This window comes from Electrophorus electricus, chromosome 19 (genome assembly GCF_041902795.1).
Source record: "Electrophorus electricus isolate QZ-2024a chromosome 19, ASM4190279v1, whole genome shotgun sequence".
In the NCBI taxonomy this organism is placed as follows: domain Eukaryota; kingdom Metazoa; phylum Chordata; class Actinopteri; order Gymnotiformes; family Gymnotidae; genus Electrophorus; species Electrophorus electricus.
Genome location: NC_137515.1, coordinates 11,205,238 through 11,219,090, shown reverse-complemented (window position 1 = coordinate 11,219,090; position 13,853 = coordinate 11,205,238). Strand labels below are relative to the sequence as shown.

Sequence of the window (13,853 nt, the reverse complement as noted above, 5' to 3'; positions counted from 1 at the left end):
TCGAGCAGCTGTGTAAATTTCAGAATGCTACAGCATATAAGGAAGGAATTCCCTCCATAAGAAGGCAAATTTGCTTCCTTGCATTCCAAGTTTTCCTTTTGACTTGGAGACAATTATAACCCTTCTCATTAAAAACCTGTTCAACCTTTGGAATTGTGGCCAGATAACCTTGTTTTCCACATAGTTTCTTTAAGGATATGTCATGGAAATTTTGGGAAGCTCTCAAGACCTGCAAGTCATACATGGGTGTGGGAAAAATTAGTAAGCCATGTTACTAAGGGTTACAGCTAAGTTAGTCAGTGATAACATGGTAATTACTCCTTTTGTTTCAACTTTTGTCTGTAAGTAATAAGAACAGGTAGCATGACATAGAAGATGATTAATTTGCTAGAGCACAGGTCTATTTTAACTTAATATTTCTGTCATATTTTGACCATATAACTAAGTCCAGAAGGCATCCTTTAGCCCTTATTAGGGAAATAGCCCATAGGATAAGCATTTCTGAAAAAGCAGAGTTCACTGCGCATTGCTGGTGTCTGCTATCTGTCCGCCAAATTTAGAACAGTCAAGATGTGTTCCACTTCCCCTCTCCCCCTGGGTCTGCAATGCAGGCTAACCACAAGGCTCATGGCTGTCCTGGGAAGGCCCATCTACTTTAGCAAATCATGGCAAGTGGGTCCTGATTCCACAGCGCAAAACATCTGTTGATGCACATCTAACTTCTACCAGTCCTCCCTCTGGTCTAATAATATTGCATTGGTGTTGCCAAGGGTAGAGGGTTTGCAGAGAATTAGTTCACATGATTGCAATAACACTGTGAGGGAGCAGTAAATGGACCTTCTGTGCATGTTGCAGCTCCCAGATGGTGGGCTGAATGGGAAATAGTAAGAATCACTGACAAGAGAGGCACACACCCCCTGCAGTCTCATTTAAGGGAACCAGTACTGGGGTTATCCCCACGGTATTCCCTGTCCTTTCAGAATAGAATAGAATCTTTATCACAATATTGGCTTTAGCAATACTAATATCACAGAAGGTGGCAATATGCAAATTAAACTTCTCATTTACATATTACAATAGCCATAGCTAGCAGTGTAACCACCATGTGGTATTTTTGTTCATGTCGTGCAGCCTTAATCTAGACACCTTCAACCTGAGGTAGATTATGTCTTGTATATCTGTGGCATGTGAAGTAGCGTAGCTGCTCATCATTGAAGACAAGAAGCAGGGCCTGAAGCACCCTGCCCTGTTTGTTCCTCTGTCTCTTCTGTCACTCACAGAAGTTCAAAGACCCATCCCCATGCATTCTTTTCCTTTTTTATACAGTACTTAGTCATTTGTTTTTGGAATAGTGGTTGAAACATTATTTGTTCTAGATGTAACTGGGCTTGGTTTTTCAAAAGCATGTTAGCACAAAATGATCTTATGATGTGTATTATGATGTGTGTATTACAGCAGACCATTTTAATGAAAACACTGTGGTCCTTTTTTGACTCTTGTCAATTATGCATGTAAATTTTGGATAGTTTGGCAACAAACAAAATTTGATGCTGAGGTAGTTTGCTGCTGTATGCTATTTCTTGTTAGTGTTCCACATTTGCATCTCTCTGAATATTCTGGACTTACATGGTGTGTGTGTCATTTCTTTGAGGTGGGACACTAAAAAGACTATACGGCATAGAGGAATTTCAGGGTACACAAGTTAATTACTATGGTAAAGACAGTGTATAATAAATTGCACTCTGTTTAATTCCTCAAGAGATATTATCATCTCATGAGTTATTATCAAATTCCAATTTCAGCGCATCAACACCATAAATAATAATAATTAGCAGAGAGAAAAGGTTTCATTTATGTCCAGCACATCATATTTTATATTTACAAGTATAAATCAATTTGATATACTATAACTTGGCAAGTTTAACATTACTAACAGAGATGGAGCTTGCATTTTCAGTATTTTCAGTATTTTTTGTAGCCTAGGTACAGGCTACAAAAACTGCATAAAGCCTATGCTAACCAATTACACAGAACTTTGAATGTAATCCCAGCAAAATAAATTACAGTATATCTGAGAAATCATGCAGTCAAATTGTCACTACTTTAAAACATAAACACATAAAAGCAACAGCAATGTGGGTATATGAATATTAATGTATTTATTTCAAAATGTGTTTAAGGCAACAACAGGCAATAGTTGAACGTGTTTAATATATCATAAAAAAACTGACTCTTGATAGTTTGGTACATGACTCCATGGAAACGATTATCCTAAGCAGAGCGGTAGAATCTCTGGAAGCAGGTTTTTCATTACTGTTGGTATTTTTAAAATAGAAATTAGAAGTGAAAATGACTATTGTTATGACTATTGTTATTGTTGTTTCTTAAATGTTACAGTTAAGGATAACACCGTTCTAAATGCTAACTTAACCAAAAAGGGACTTGATTTACCAAACCAAACATATTCATACAAATTCCCCATTAAACTACAGCTATACTATAGGTTACTAACATCAGCTAGATTAGTAAAGGTCTTAGTTCTTCTAAACTGAGCTGTAGTCTGTTCCTCCCACCATCACTCAACAAAGCTATTGATCACAGCACTTTTAGTGCCCCTAATACCAGATTTACGTGAACATGTACATAACTAACTTATCTGCCTTGAGCATGTTTATTGATTTGCTGACATTGGTCTACAATTCCATAAAGCCTGGTAAAGTTACTACTATCATAACTCATTGACAGGCAGAACTGTTCTAAAACCAAAAACAACAACAAAAGTTGCCATTGTTTTTTTCCCCCTCACTTTTCCTTCATGGAATATACCAAAGAGCACAGGTCCTGTGTTACAGGAGATTGTTTTCTAAAGGCTGTAATTTGAAGGTAATTGCATGGTAGGCATGTTCATTGGCAGACTTGCATGCCACCTCAGTTTGTTTATGTTAACTTGTTTATGTCCAGTAGCACATCACCAATCATTATTCGTCAAAAAAAGTTTTACGGTTTAACAGAAGGTCTCTAATAAGTGTGCATATGGATATACCTGCAGTGTTTCGTACAAGGCATGCAGTAGATTCACAATTATAGACCAAAGACTCGTGTTTAATTACAGTGTGTATGCTAGAGAGTAGTATAACACTGTAGGTGTTATTTAACAATAGTAATTTTGAGTGTGGCCTAAAAATAAAGCTTGGCCTAGTTGTCTTGGCAGACATTGCTGTTACGTTACTGACCCTTGGCTGTTTTAGTCCAATTTCCAAGGTCCTGGTGGTGTCTTATTTAAGAAAATTGCTATGAAACAGCATTTGCTGAAGGATGTCTTGTTTCTAGGTCAAAATATAGGTGTGACTGTGATATTGACTGTGTATTGGCAATGCAGGAAGCATGACCCTTTTTTAGGGAAGTGAAAACTACAGAAGAAAAATGCCAGTGATGCTTTTGGAAATTCACTTTTCAGATAAATAACAGATAAGAAACTGTCTTGACCTGGTTAGACATTAGATATTCATTATCCCGTTCTTGCTTAGAGGCAGTTTCCAAGAGAAATATTGACCTTGACTTCCAGTGACCTTTCCAATTTCTCGCCCTGTCAGTCAGAACAATGAAGCACACTGTATGTGACGTGTATATGACTTTTAATAATCTGAATCCGTTCATGGTGGAACACCCAGACAGGGTCAGTTATTTGGGAGAGGATTATACCACACCAAACTGGAAATCCACACCTTAGATTCTTTCAACATCCCCACACCAAACAAAGCTATGGCTCATATTTTGAACAGTACCATAATATCAGGTTAAGGGCAGGAAACTCTCCCTCATATCTCCCTTGGTGCTGATATATTTTTCTTATCATTATATATATATATATATATATATATATATATATATATATATATATATATATATATATATATATATATATATATATATATATATCACATTACTTGGTGTTGATATATTTTCTTTCTTTTATAGCTAAACAATTTCAGAAATTGGAAACTATAGTATGATATAGATAAGTGCAGTAAGATAACATGTCATAGTAGTTAAGAAGGTCCTGTTTTTGCTAAAATTATACAACACTATATATATAAATATATTAAATAAATAAATAAATAAATAAACTAAACCCTCACCTCCAAGAAATGATCAGTTGCCATTTAAGTGACAGTGGACACAGTCATTACCAAGAAAAATATAATTATTTTCAATTGGCATGACAGGAATAGCATCATTGCTGGATTGCCTTAATATATCCCTGAACAGAACATCTTATATTAGCACAAATTAACTTGCAGTGAACAACCTTGAGGGAATGATTCAGTTCTCATTGAGATCTTGTTGTGATCATGACTGATCTTATTGGTATGCAGTTTTTTCCCATGCTTCAACTGAAAAAGTGCATTCAATTTACCACAAGGACATTAAAAGTCTTTGATGGCAACACACAAAAATGTCCTTTCTTTGGCACAGCGACTCATTGTGCTACTTCTATTTCAAGCTTTTAAAGACAATAGAGAGATGGACATTCTCTTAGCCCACCATCAAGCTCCACCACTGTTCAGTAAAAACAAACAAATGATGAGTGAACATTAAAATATTTTATTTTTAAAGCACTGCACCAATATTTGTAAAATGTCCAGAAAAGGAGGATGCAGTAATGGTTGCTAAATGTGTGTGTGTGTGTGTATGTATGTGTGTGTGTGTGTATGTGTGTTTGTGTGTGTGTGTTTGTTTGTATTCAGTGAAAACGATCACAAATGGCATTCTAATAAGTGTCACGTTTGTCCCTCCCTGGCATCGCGGTTCCCATGGCAATGTTTATTTACTTCCTGGTTTTGTTTGCCATGGGGAAGTGGTAGCTCAGTGGTTAAGGTCCTTATTAGACTTTGCATTTAAACCACGTTTGTGTTCAGTTGTGACGAAGTCTTGCCTTCGTGTGGTACATTTCTGAGCCGTTGTTTGTCGTTGTCTGTTTCTCTGGTTTGGATCTGTTTTTCGATTACCCTCTTTGCCTGTTCCCCGTCTGTTTTGTTTACCTCATTGGCTGCTTTTTGGATTGTCTTGTTCTGTAATAAATTGCATTCACTTTATTGCATGCAACTCTGTCTCTGTTCATGGTTAGAGTGTTACAATAAAGCAGTGCAAGTGTGAGTGTAAACCAAATCTGAACAACAGGAGGAGGTTTGGTTACTGGGTCAAACCCAGAGGTTGCAGGCAGGAAGAGTTACTTAAGCTTAGGTCATGCTGACTGACTCATGTATGTGTAAAGCAGAGGGAAGGGGACTTTCTTTCTCCACCCAGAGGTTTGAGCTCCACCCAGGCATGCTTTGTCTTACCTTTTATGGGAGTATTGTAGGTACTTCTGCTCCCTATCAGGAGGTCTGGAATGTGATTTAGTGTGTGTATGTGAGGAGCCCAGGCTGGTCCAGCATGAAGCATAGAAAAGGCAGGACAGGGGGACTGGGGCACTTGCTCGGACAGAGGGGGTCTTTGTGTGTGAGCATCCAGGGAGTGCATTCCCCTCTCTCTAAACCAAATCACCCCCAGCCCATGACATCATAGGCCACAGCCAGAAGGGGCAAGAAAACTGGCTTGTAGAAGCAGAGAGAAGAGAGTCATTGTAGGGCATGGAGGGAGGGGCAATGAGAGGAAATGGCACGCGGCAAGCAGAGAGGGGTGAGTGAAACACACAGCTCTTCCATATGAACACACATGGAAGGAGGAGCAGGAGGAGGAGAGGGAAATGAAAGGAGTAGCCAGGAAAAGCCTTGCGATGTGCTGGGCAGGGTTTCCCTGGCACTTCTGAAAGACCTATAGTTAGAGAAACATTGAGTTTTATTTGGGCCATGACTATTCTGCACTGTATAGATTTAAGCAGGATTACAAGACCCTGTAAGAACTTCAGATCTATAAGCGTTTAATTCATTTCAACAATCTTGGGTGGGAAGATATTTACTGTTTCAAGTTCTCTGTTCAGTGACTGGAAAACTTGTCAACTGCCTGATCAAGGACTAGTTCAGGACTTTCAGTAGGAGGATATTCAGTAGTAAGAGGTAGGCAACTGGTGCCTTCAGAATCTCTGAAAGCTTGCTTTTTATATCCCAACAATTTAGTAGAAAAACCTAAGGCGTGCCATGGCTTTGAAATAATAATGTTATTTCCAGTGTTATGTTATGTCTCTCTCTTCTTATGGCCAGCTGTAAGCTGTCCTCTGTGAGATGCAGGCTTCTGTGTGGAGTGAAGGAGGGGATCCTATTTCAGGATTCTCTCATCAGCGGCACTGTGTTATGGTACTGCTGTTAATTCCCATGCTTTGTGTCCACCGCTCAAAGGATCAAAGTGCTGGCTACAGGCTTCTAGCATTACCACCAAGCTTTTAGCACATTTTGTTTGAGAGAGCATATAAAAGAGCCTCGCAAGCTATGTCAGCCCTGGTGTCTGACGAGTCACCCAGCTGATCTGCATAGGGAGCTATGACTGTGTTAATCTTCTGTGTTAGGATAGCTGCTTTCACATCCTTCAATGGCAAACTGTGCATAGAATGTCAAGAATAAGACTTTAACCATAAGCAAGCATTCACACAAATTAAAATTATAAAACAATGATAAACAAATGGACGACTTAAATGTTATGTTTGGATCCAATGTTTTTGTTTACAGACACACACGTGCGCAAGCAGATATACTTTAATTAGGGGAGTCCCAGCAGCATGTCTTTCAGCACTTGCATTAGACAGCAGGAGACTGAAAGACAGCTGAGCTATGCAGAGAATGTCAGAGGAGGCTCAGCAGTGTGTCCACATCCCCCCCTCTGAGAGCATGCCTTATTACAGCCAGAGGGAGAAGGACAGCACTAGAGCTAGAGTGGGAGGCAGGGAGTGCACCAGGCTGTCGACGCTCCACCGGCTGCTCGCCGAGTAAGGACTGCTGTCTGGACAGCAGAGGAGGGCTGATGTGTTTGGACTAGAGACATTGCACTGCTGCTGAAATAATCAACCCAGTAGCCAAACTGCTGATGTTCTCGTAATAAGCTATTATAAAAAAAATTCACAGTTTACTTGGAGAGGTATTGGAGTTCCATTATAAATGGTGTTGTTTATGTATTTAGTTAGTGTCAAATATACATAAAATACTTTATGTATTTAGTTACTGTCAACACTTGGAGACTTAGTTGGTTAATTTCCTGGTGTTGATGGAATAGCCTCATTTGTGCTAGATTCTTTTTGTTTTATTCAGAGGTCAGGACCTTACTAGCTCCAGGTGAATTCTGCATTCCTAAGCAGACAGTATTGTAATCAGTAAAACAGTTAATCAGTAAATTCATCTGCTATGAGTTTTTCTCCCTTTGCCTCTCTTAAATAGACTAATCTGTGCACTCTTTGTCAGGTTTTTTCATGAACCGTGGAGGTTCGCATGATGTATAATGTCATTCATTCAGAGGTATAGCCATAAGGGGGAGTGAGGGGGAATGTAGAGGGAGCATGTTGTGGTAGGGTTCCCACCCTGAAGGGAAGTTAATCTGGTGGCGTGGAGAACAGGGACTTTCAGTGAATAGGGCCTGGTGTCTGAAAGCCACATTAAAGGCACAGCACATGATCCAACACCAGTGCTTATACACAGAAGTGCACTGAAGATAACAAGCTGATGTTTTATTAGCATCAGTATTTCTGTTAAACAAAACCGAAGGCAACCAGGCTTATGTGTGTTTTAGGGTTTCAGAGGCACTGAAAACACTTAATGGAGTTAGTCGCTTTATGTAGGTGTTTTGTTTTGTATGCATGTTGACAGCGTAGGAAAATGTAAGCTGTGAAATTACATAGTGCTATGCGTGAAACTGTGTGAATGTGTAATAGTCACAGAATGTAGGCCATGTTGAGTTCACCTGGAGAGAGGTTTAGGAGAATGTGGCTAACCTGATAAACCCCCCCCCCCCCCCCCCCCCAAAAAAAAAAAAACCCAAAAAACTGTCATATGACGCATGTCTGCTGTAATAGACATAGTATTTTTTTATTTATGGGCTTGCTCTTAGCAGATATTAACTTGTTTCTGAATATTTCTCTTTTCACCTCTATTGTATAAAGCAGTAGTTCCTCACTGCTTGTTAATTCTGAGGCATCTTTAACAGCCTTTACCATGTAATTTATGGATCTCTGTGCAGTCTTTTCATCAACACTAGCCATCAAAGAAGTGAAAGCACTTGAGACTGAAGTATAATTGTTAAGCAAAGGAAAGAATTCCTGTCGACAGTCACGCATAAATGTTTTTTGGGGTTTTTTTGGGGGGGGGGGTTTCAGTGTGTGTTTTTGGGCAGCAAATGAATTTGAAACTTGGCAGAATCTCAAACATATATGGCAGTTCCATAGTACTTAGAGTCTTGTATCAAAGTAATATAATTTTTAATCACTGAATATCTCACTTGCTGGGTTAATCTAGCACTTGATAGAATTATGAAATGTGTTACTATTGAATACTGTAGATAAAATCTTTATCTTTTTTTTCTCCTATGGTCTTCCTCATACTTGTATATCATCTAAAGTACATTAACACTTCCAGAACTCACAGATATTGTTGGCATCAAAAATTGGAGGCAGGTTTACATTTCAAAAGGTCTGTTCCAGCTTGTGAAAAGACAAGCTGAGCTCACTCAGTGGCGTTTTACCCTAAGGAATTTGTGGGGGGCTTCACAGAGGCTTTGAGTCTACACCATGTCCCACATGGGGACTATGCACCACTTAAGAACGTGGCAAAGGAACTGTTATCAGTCCTCAGGAAACCAGGAGGACTTTGTTGACCTAATATCAATGCCAATCTTTGAGTGGACAATTCACTTTAGCCTTTAAAGTGAGGAAATTGAGAGAGAAAGAATATCAATGAACTTTTGCATGTTCCCAAGGATTTGCTTTCCCTACCAAACGATGGGTTAAATATTTTAATTTTAGACGATATTGCAATATTTCTTTTATTTCTTTGCAGTTTCTTTTAATGATCCTCTATCTAGAAGTGTTCATATAAATGTGTGTATGTGTGTGTGTGTGTGTGTGTGTGTGTAACGCGGAGGCTTTAAGGAGGATGCGGAGATGAGTAGCGTGGAACACCAACACATGTTTATTTAACATTTAGACACTTACACTAACAGAGGCAAAAACCGACAACACAAACACGTAAACAACAGACCTTTATACACATGATAACAACACAATAAGGAGCAGGTGTGTGACACAAGGAGGCCGTGGCCACATTGACGAACATACACACGCACATACGGAGACGTTTGGTGGAGAGGGGCCGTACTGTGACAGAGCCCCACCTCGAGGGCGCGACTCCCCGGCACGCCATCCTATCGGGCCGCGGCCTCGAAACCAATGCCAAACGGCACGGCTAGGGCACCGAGCGACCCGACACAGGCCAGCCAGGGGAAGGACAGGGATCAGGATGACGACAGACACAGGGCCAGACAAACTGACAGGCACAGACACAAAGGGGGACAAAGCGACAGGCACAGACACAAAGGGGGACAAAGCGACAGGCACAGACAGCGTGATGGGGACAGACACTGTGACAGGGATGGGTACAAAATTACATAAAGGACTCGTGTAAAGTCCGGGGAGGCTGGCAGGAGTCCCGGCCTTTCCCACAGTTGTCGGCTGGGCTGAAGTCCCACCCGCCTGTGGGGGATCGCCTCTCGCTGATTCGGGGGGTGGTGACCTCCGCGCACCAGTGGGACTACTACAGGAAGCGCACCAGTTGCTTTGCCTGTCTCTGGGGCGGGCACTGGTGACGCCTCCCCCTTGCCTCTATGTGGTTTAGGTACCGGTGCACGAGTTCCGGGGCTGTACACCCTAATGGGCTGAGTATCCTCGAGGCTCGGTCGCCCCTCTTTGTACCCCTCGGGAAAGTTTGTTCGTTCCCGAGCAGCACCTCCTAGGCGGAGCCTTGGGCGGTATCTGACGTGCGAGGGCATCATCGCTCTCGGAGTCCGCAGACACCACATCACTGCCGTTGAGGGGATCCCCATAGAGGACCTCCTCCACCTCCATGGATGGGCCTCCCCATAGTCGAACCCCCCGTCCGACCGCAGACTAACGTCGCTGCACTCCCCGTATTCTCCATGATCCGCATACACCTCGTAGAAGTCTATATACTGGTCGTAAGACCCAGCGGAGTCCACCTCCATGTGCTGATCCTCAGAGTCTGGCTGAGGTCTGTAGGACTCCTCGGAGTCCGACCCTGGACCCTACTCAGGGCCCGCCAAAATCGTCCAGCGGCCCCCTCCCCCATGACCGAAGTGTGGAGTGAGGCTAGGATGACAGAGGGTCTCGCTGCGCGGGTTTTATACATATGATAACGACACAATAAAGAGCAGGTGTGTGACACAAGTAGGGGATGGCCATATTGACAAACGCACACACACACACACACACACACACACACGGAAACGTTGGGGGGCCGTACCATGACAGTGTGTGTGTGTGTGTGTGTGTGTGTGTGTGAGTCTAATTTGTTAGCTAATTAAAATACTGTAAAATGTAGACTAAAATCTTTGAAACAGATGGGTAAATTTTCCATTATTACTTATATATTGACTTACTAGAAAGAAATTCTTGTGTATGTTTGCTCTCTGTGGAACCTAATGTGGAGTCTAAGAGATCTGTTCTTAAATTATTCATAATTTGGATCAAATTGCCTTGGTCAGAGATCGACAAACCAATTATCCTTCACATCTTGTCATGGTCTATTCCTCCATTATGCATGACAGTTTCTTGCAATTTCTGTGTGCCCTGCGCAGATTACATAAACAACCGGGTAATGAGGAGTGCTTAAGGAAAGTTAAAACTCTACAAACAAAAGTATATAATCTGTTTTAGAAGCTGGAGGCAATTATGTACATTTGTAAAGCAGTGTAAATCTGAGCCCATTTAAGTTTCTGGGTTGTTTTTTTTTTTTAGAAATCCTCCAGGCTATCAGATGATGACAGCGGACTGAAGAGCCAGAAGAGCCTAAAGAGTGTTGGTTTCTTAGACTCAGTCAGTGTGATCTCTAGAGGCAAGACCAACATGGAGTTTGAGGCCCATAGTGAAAGCCAACATAACCACACACCTAATGGCCAGACTGGTGTGAAGCACAGAGGAGAGACGTTGGACAGTGAAGTTGCCCAAGAAATCCGATACCTTGATGAGGTGCTTGAGGCCAACTGTTGTGACCCTGGAGCTGAGATGACTTCAAATGGGACATGTTCTCATGAATTACAGGCAATCAATTTAGATGGAACTGGGCCATCTGTTTGTGATTTTGATGTGTCAGCATCAGTTAATCAGGAGGTAGCTGTAGAAGGAGAAAAACAAACCACCTATTTTGAGGACAGTTTGAATAATACCAAACCAAATGGCCATTCAGGAATGATGAATGACAATTGTAACAGGTCACCTGAGAAAGGCACAACAACAATCAAGAAAGAGGCCCAGTTTGAGCTTCGGGCTTTTCATGAAGACAGAAAGCCATCTAAGCTCTTTGACATGCCAAAAGAGAAAGAAGTCAGGGTTAAGAAAGTAAGACCATCAGAGGAGATTGTAGAGCTAGAGAGGGAGCGCTTGGAACTCATTCGAGATCAAGCAGTCAAGAAAAATCCAGGGATTGCAGCAAAATGGTGGAACCCACCCCAGGAAAAGGTATTGGAAGATGAGCTTGAACCTGAACAGCTGGAGTCACTCAGAAGGTATGAGGAGAGGAAGCAAAGGAGACCTGAAGCTAATCAAGTACCACAATCCTCCTCTCAGCAAATCATCTCCTTTGTCCATACCAACATGGGAAATAAAGATGACATTGTGGTCCAGGGCATTGATTTTTCTGCAGCACGTCAACAGTTTCTGCACACTGAACACAGTAAGCAACATCAGCCACAGCAAGCCACCAAAAGAAGTGTGGCTCCCCAGATTTACTCTGCCAAACCTTTCTCCAGGGCCTCAGATGTTGACAGGGCAACAACTGCTAGTCACATCATAGCCTCCATGGAGGACAGAGGCGAAATGAACCATGTGAAAACTGAAAGGGTTTCATGCAGCTCTGGAGATTCCCCCACAAACACCAAGGCTGACTCTGAAGTACAAAATGATGATTTTACCTGTGCCCAAGCAGTGATGACCATCCTTAAAGATGAGGACTCTGAGTTGTACCAGCGATCTATGAACAGTTTGTATCATCCCGAGGAGATTGACTCTGGACTGGATGACCTGTCCCTCAGGTCTCAGGACACCACTATGCTTGAGACTCTGTCCAATGACTTCAGCATGGACAATATAAGTGAAAGTGGTGCCTCCAAAGAGACTATGAGTGCCTTCCTGGAGAACTCCCTGGGTGACTGCTCTTTTCCCTCTACTCCTATGGCCACAACACCTATCATCAGAAATCTGGAAATTAGCACCAACTCACCAGTTGAGCAGAACTCCTCCTTTCAGGGTGACAGCCTGACAGAGGAGGAACTGGAATATCATGCAGGTATCCTGGTTCAAAATGCCATCCAGCAAGCTATTGCACATCAGAATGACAAATGGGAACCACTCCAGGCCATGTGCCAGTCTTCCCCATTCCAGGACAGCCACATGGAGAATTTCAAACCTACACAAGCCACACCTGAGGAGAAATGGCCAAAGATGTCCCCTCCTAAAGAGCCCACCCCTGCAGAAGAAAAGAAAGCAATAGCTCCTAAAATAACCATAGATGTGCCTTCAGTCCAAGCCACTACAGTTATTCCAGCAAACACTTACAGGCCTCCAAGTCTTTCCTCCTCACCAAGTGAAAAGCCAGAGTTTAGCTATTTCAGAAAGTACTCAGAGGCAGCAGAGCTCAGAAGCACAGCTTCTGTGACCTGTGGCCAGGACATGGAGGTCACCTCAGGGCCTTTCAGGTTGCGCTCACGCAAGCAGAGGACTCTGTCCATGATTGAGGAGGAGATTCGAGCAGCCCAAGAGCGAGAAGAAGAGCTTCGGAGGGAGCGGCTGGTGCAGAGCTCACGTCCCAACCCCAATCCCATTCACAAGCAGAAGAGCAATAGCCTTCCATCCAAACTAGTACTTTCTGCAAAGACAGTCCCAGGTGAGATAGTCAGTTACATTACCTTTGCAGTGAATAACTCCTTGAATATAGCAACAGTAACTCAGTAATTCTTCTAAAGTACTTTGGGTTATACTTCTGCTATACTATCTTAATTTCTATCAAGGTCAGTACTAATTCTGCATTTTAATAAGCCTTCAAAGTTCTCAGCAAAATTGTCATAATGCTGAGTTATATAAAGACATGCTAAATCACGGATGAAGATCTGTTTAAAATGACTATGGTAAACTGAAATGCCTGTTTGGGGGGGGGGGGGGGGGGGGTTAAAATGGTAGTGTCCCTAGCTTATCTTTGGGTGAAAAACTACAAAACACACAGCTACCCATGCATAAATTTGTTAATCAGAACTTCTCCCTGTGAAGTTGATACACACATTGAGTCACTCTTGCCAGCTTCCTTTGTGGTCATATCTTAAAAATAATGCCAGCATACTATTATTCCATAGTCTGGGGCAGATGTTCGTGGACGTTTTGGTCTGTTGATAATGAGCACACTTTCAGAAAGTTTTAAAATAGGACTATACACAAACATCTACGTATGAGTTGGTTGCAAATCATTTTTGACTGAAAAATAAGGAGCTACTTAGTTTCCCTGTTAATTACTGTCCTCTAGTGGTACTAGAATGAACTGCATTAAAATGTATTGACGTATAGTTACATTGTCAAAGGCTCGTGTTTATTGAGGCTTAGAGTCAGCAGTGCATGTCTTTACTCTTAATAAATATACTCTTTAAATTATATG

General features: G+C 41.8%; 1 protein-coding gene across 7 annotated transcripts in view; it reads left to right on the top strand.

Annotated features, from left to right (window-relative positions):
- Window positions 1–13,853, top strand: part of palm2akap2 (PALM2 and AKAP2 fusion) — a 67,339-nt gene that overhangs the window by 45,564 nt on the left and 7,922 nt on the right. For 6 of the 7 annotated variants that reach the window (XM_081702299.1, XM_081702298.1, XM_027010345.3 and 3 more), the window contains one exon: window positions 10,952–13,094. In XM_081702299.1, coding sequence (XP_081558425.1) covers window positions 10,952–13,094 — 2,143 coding nt within the window. Of the gene's footprint in view, window positions 1–5,476; window positions 5,683–10,951; window positions 13,095–13,853 lie in introns of those variants that run through there. The other variant, XM_081702301.1, reaches the window with a different exon arrangement.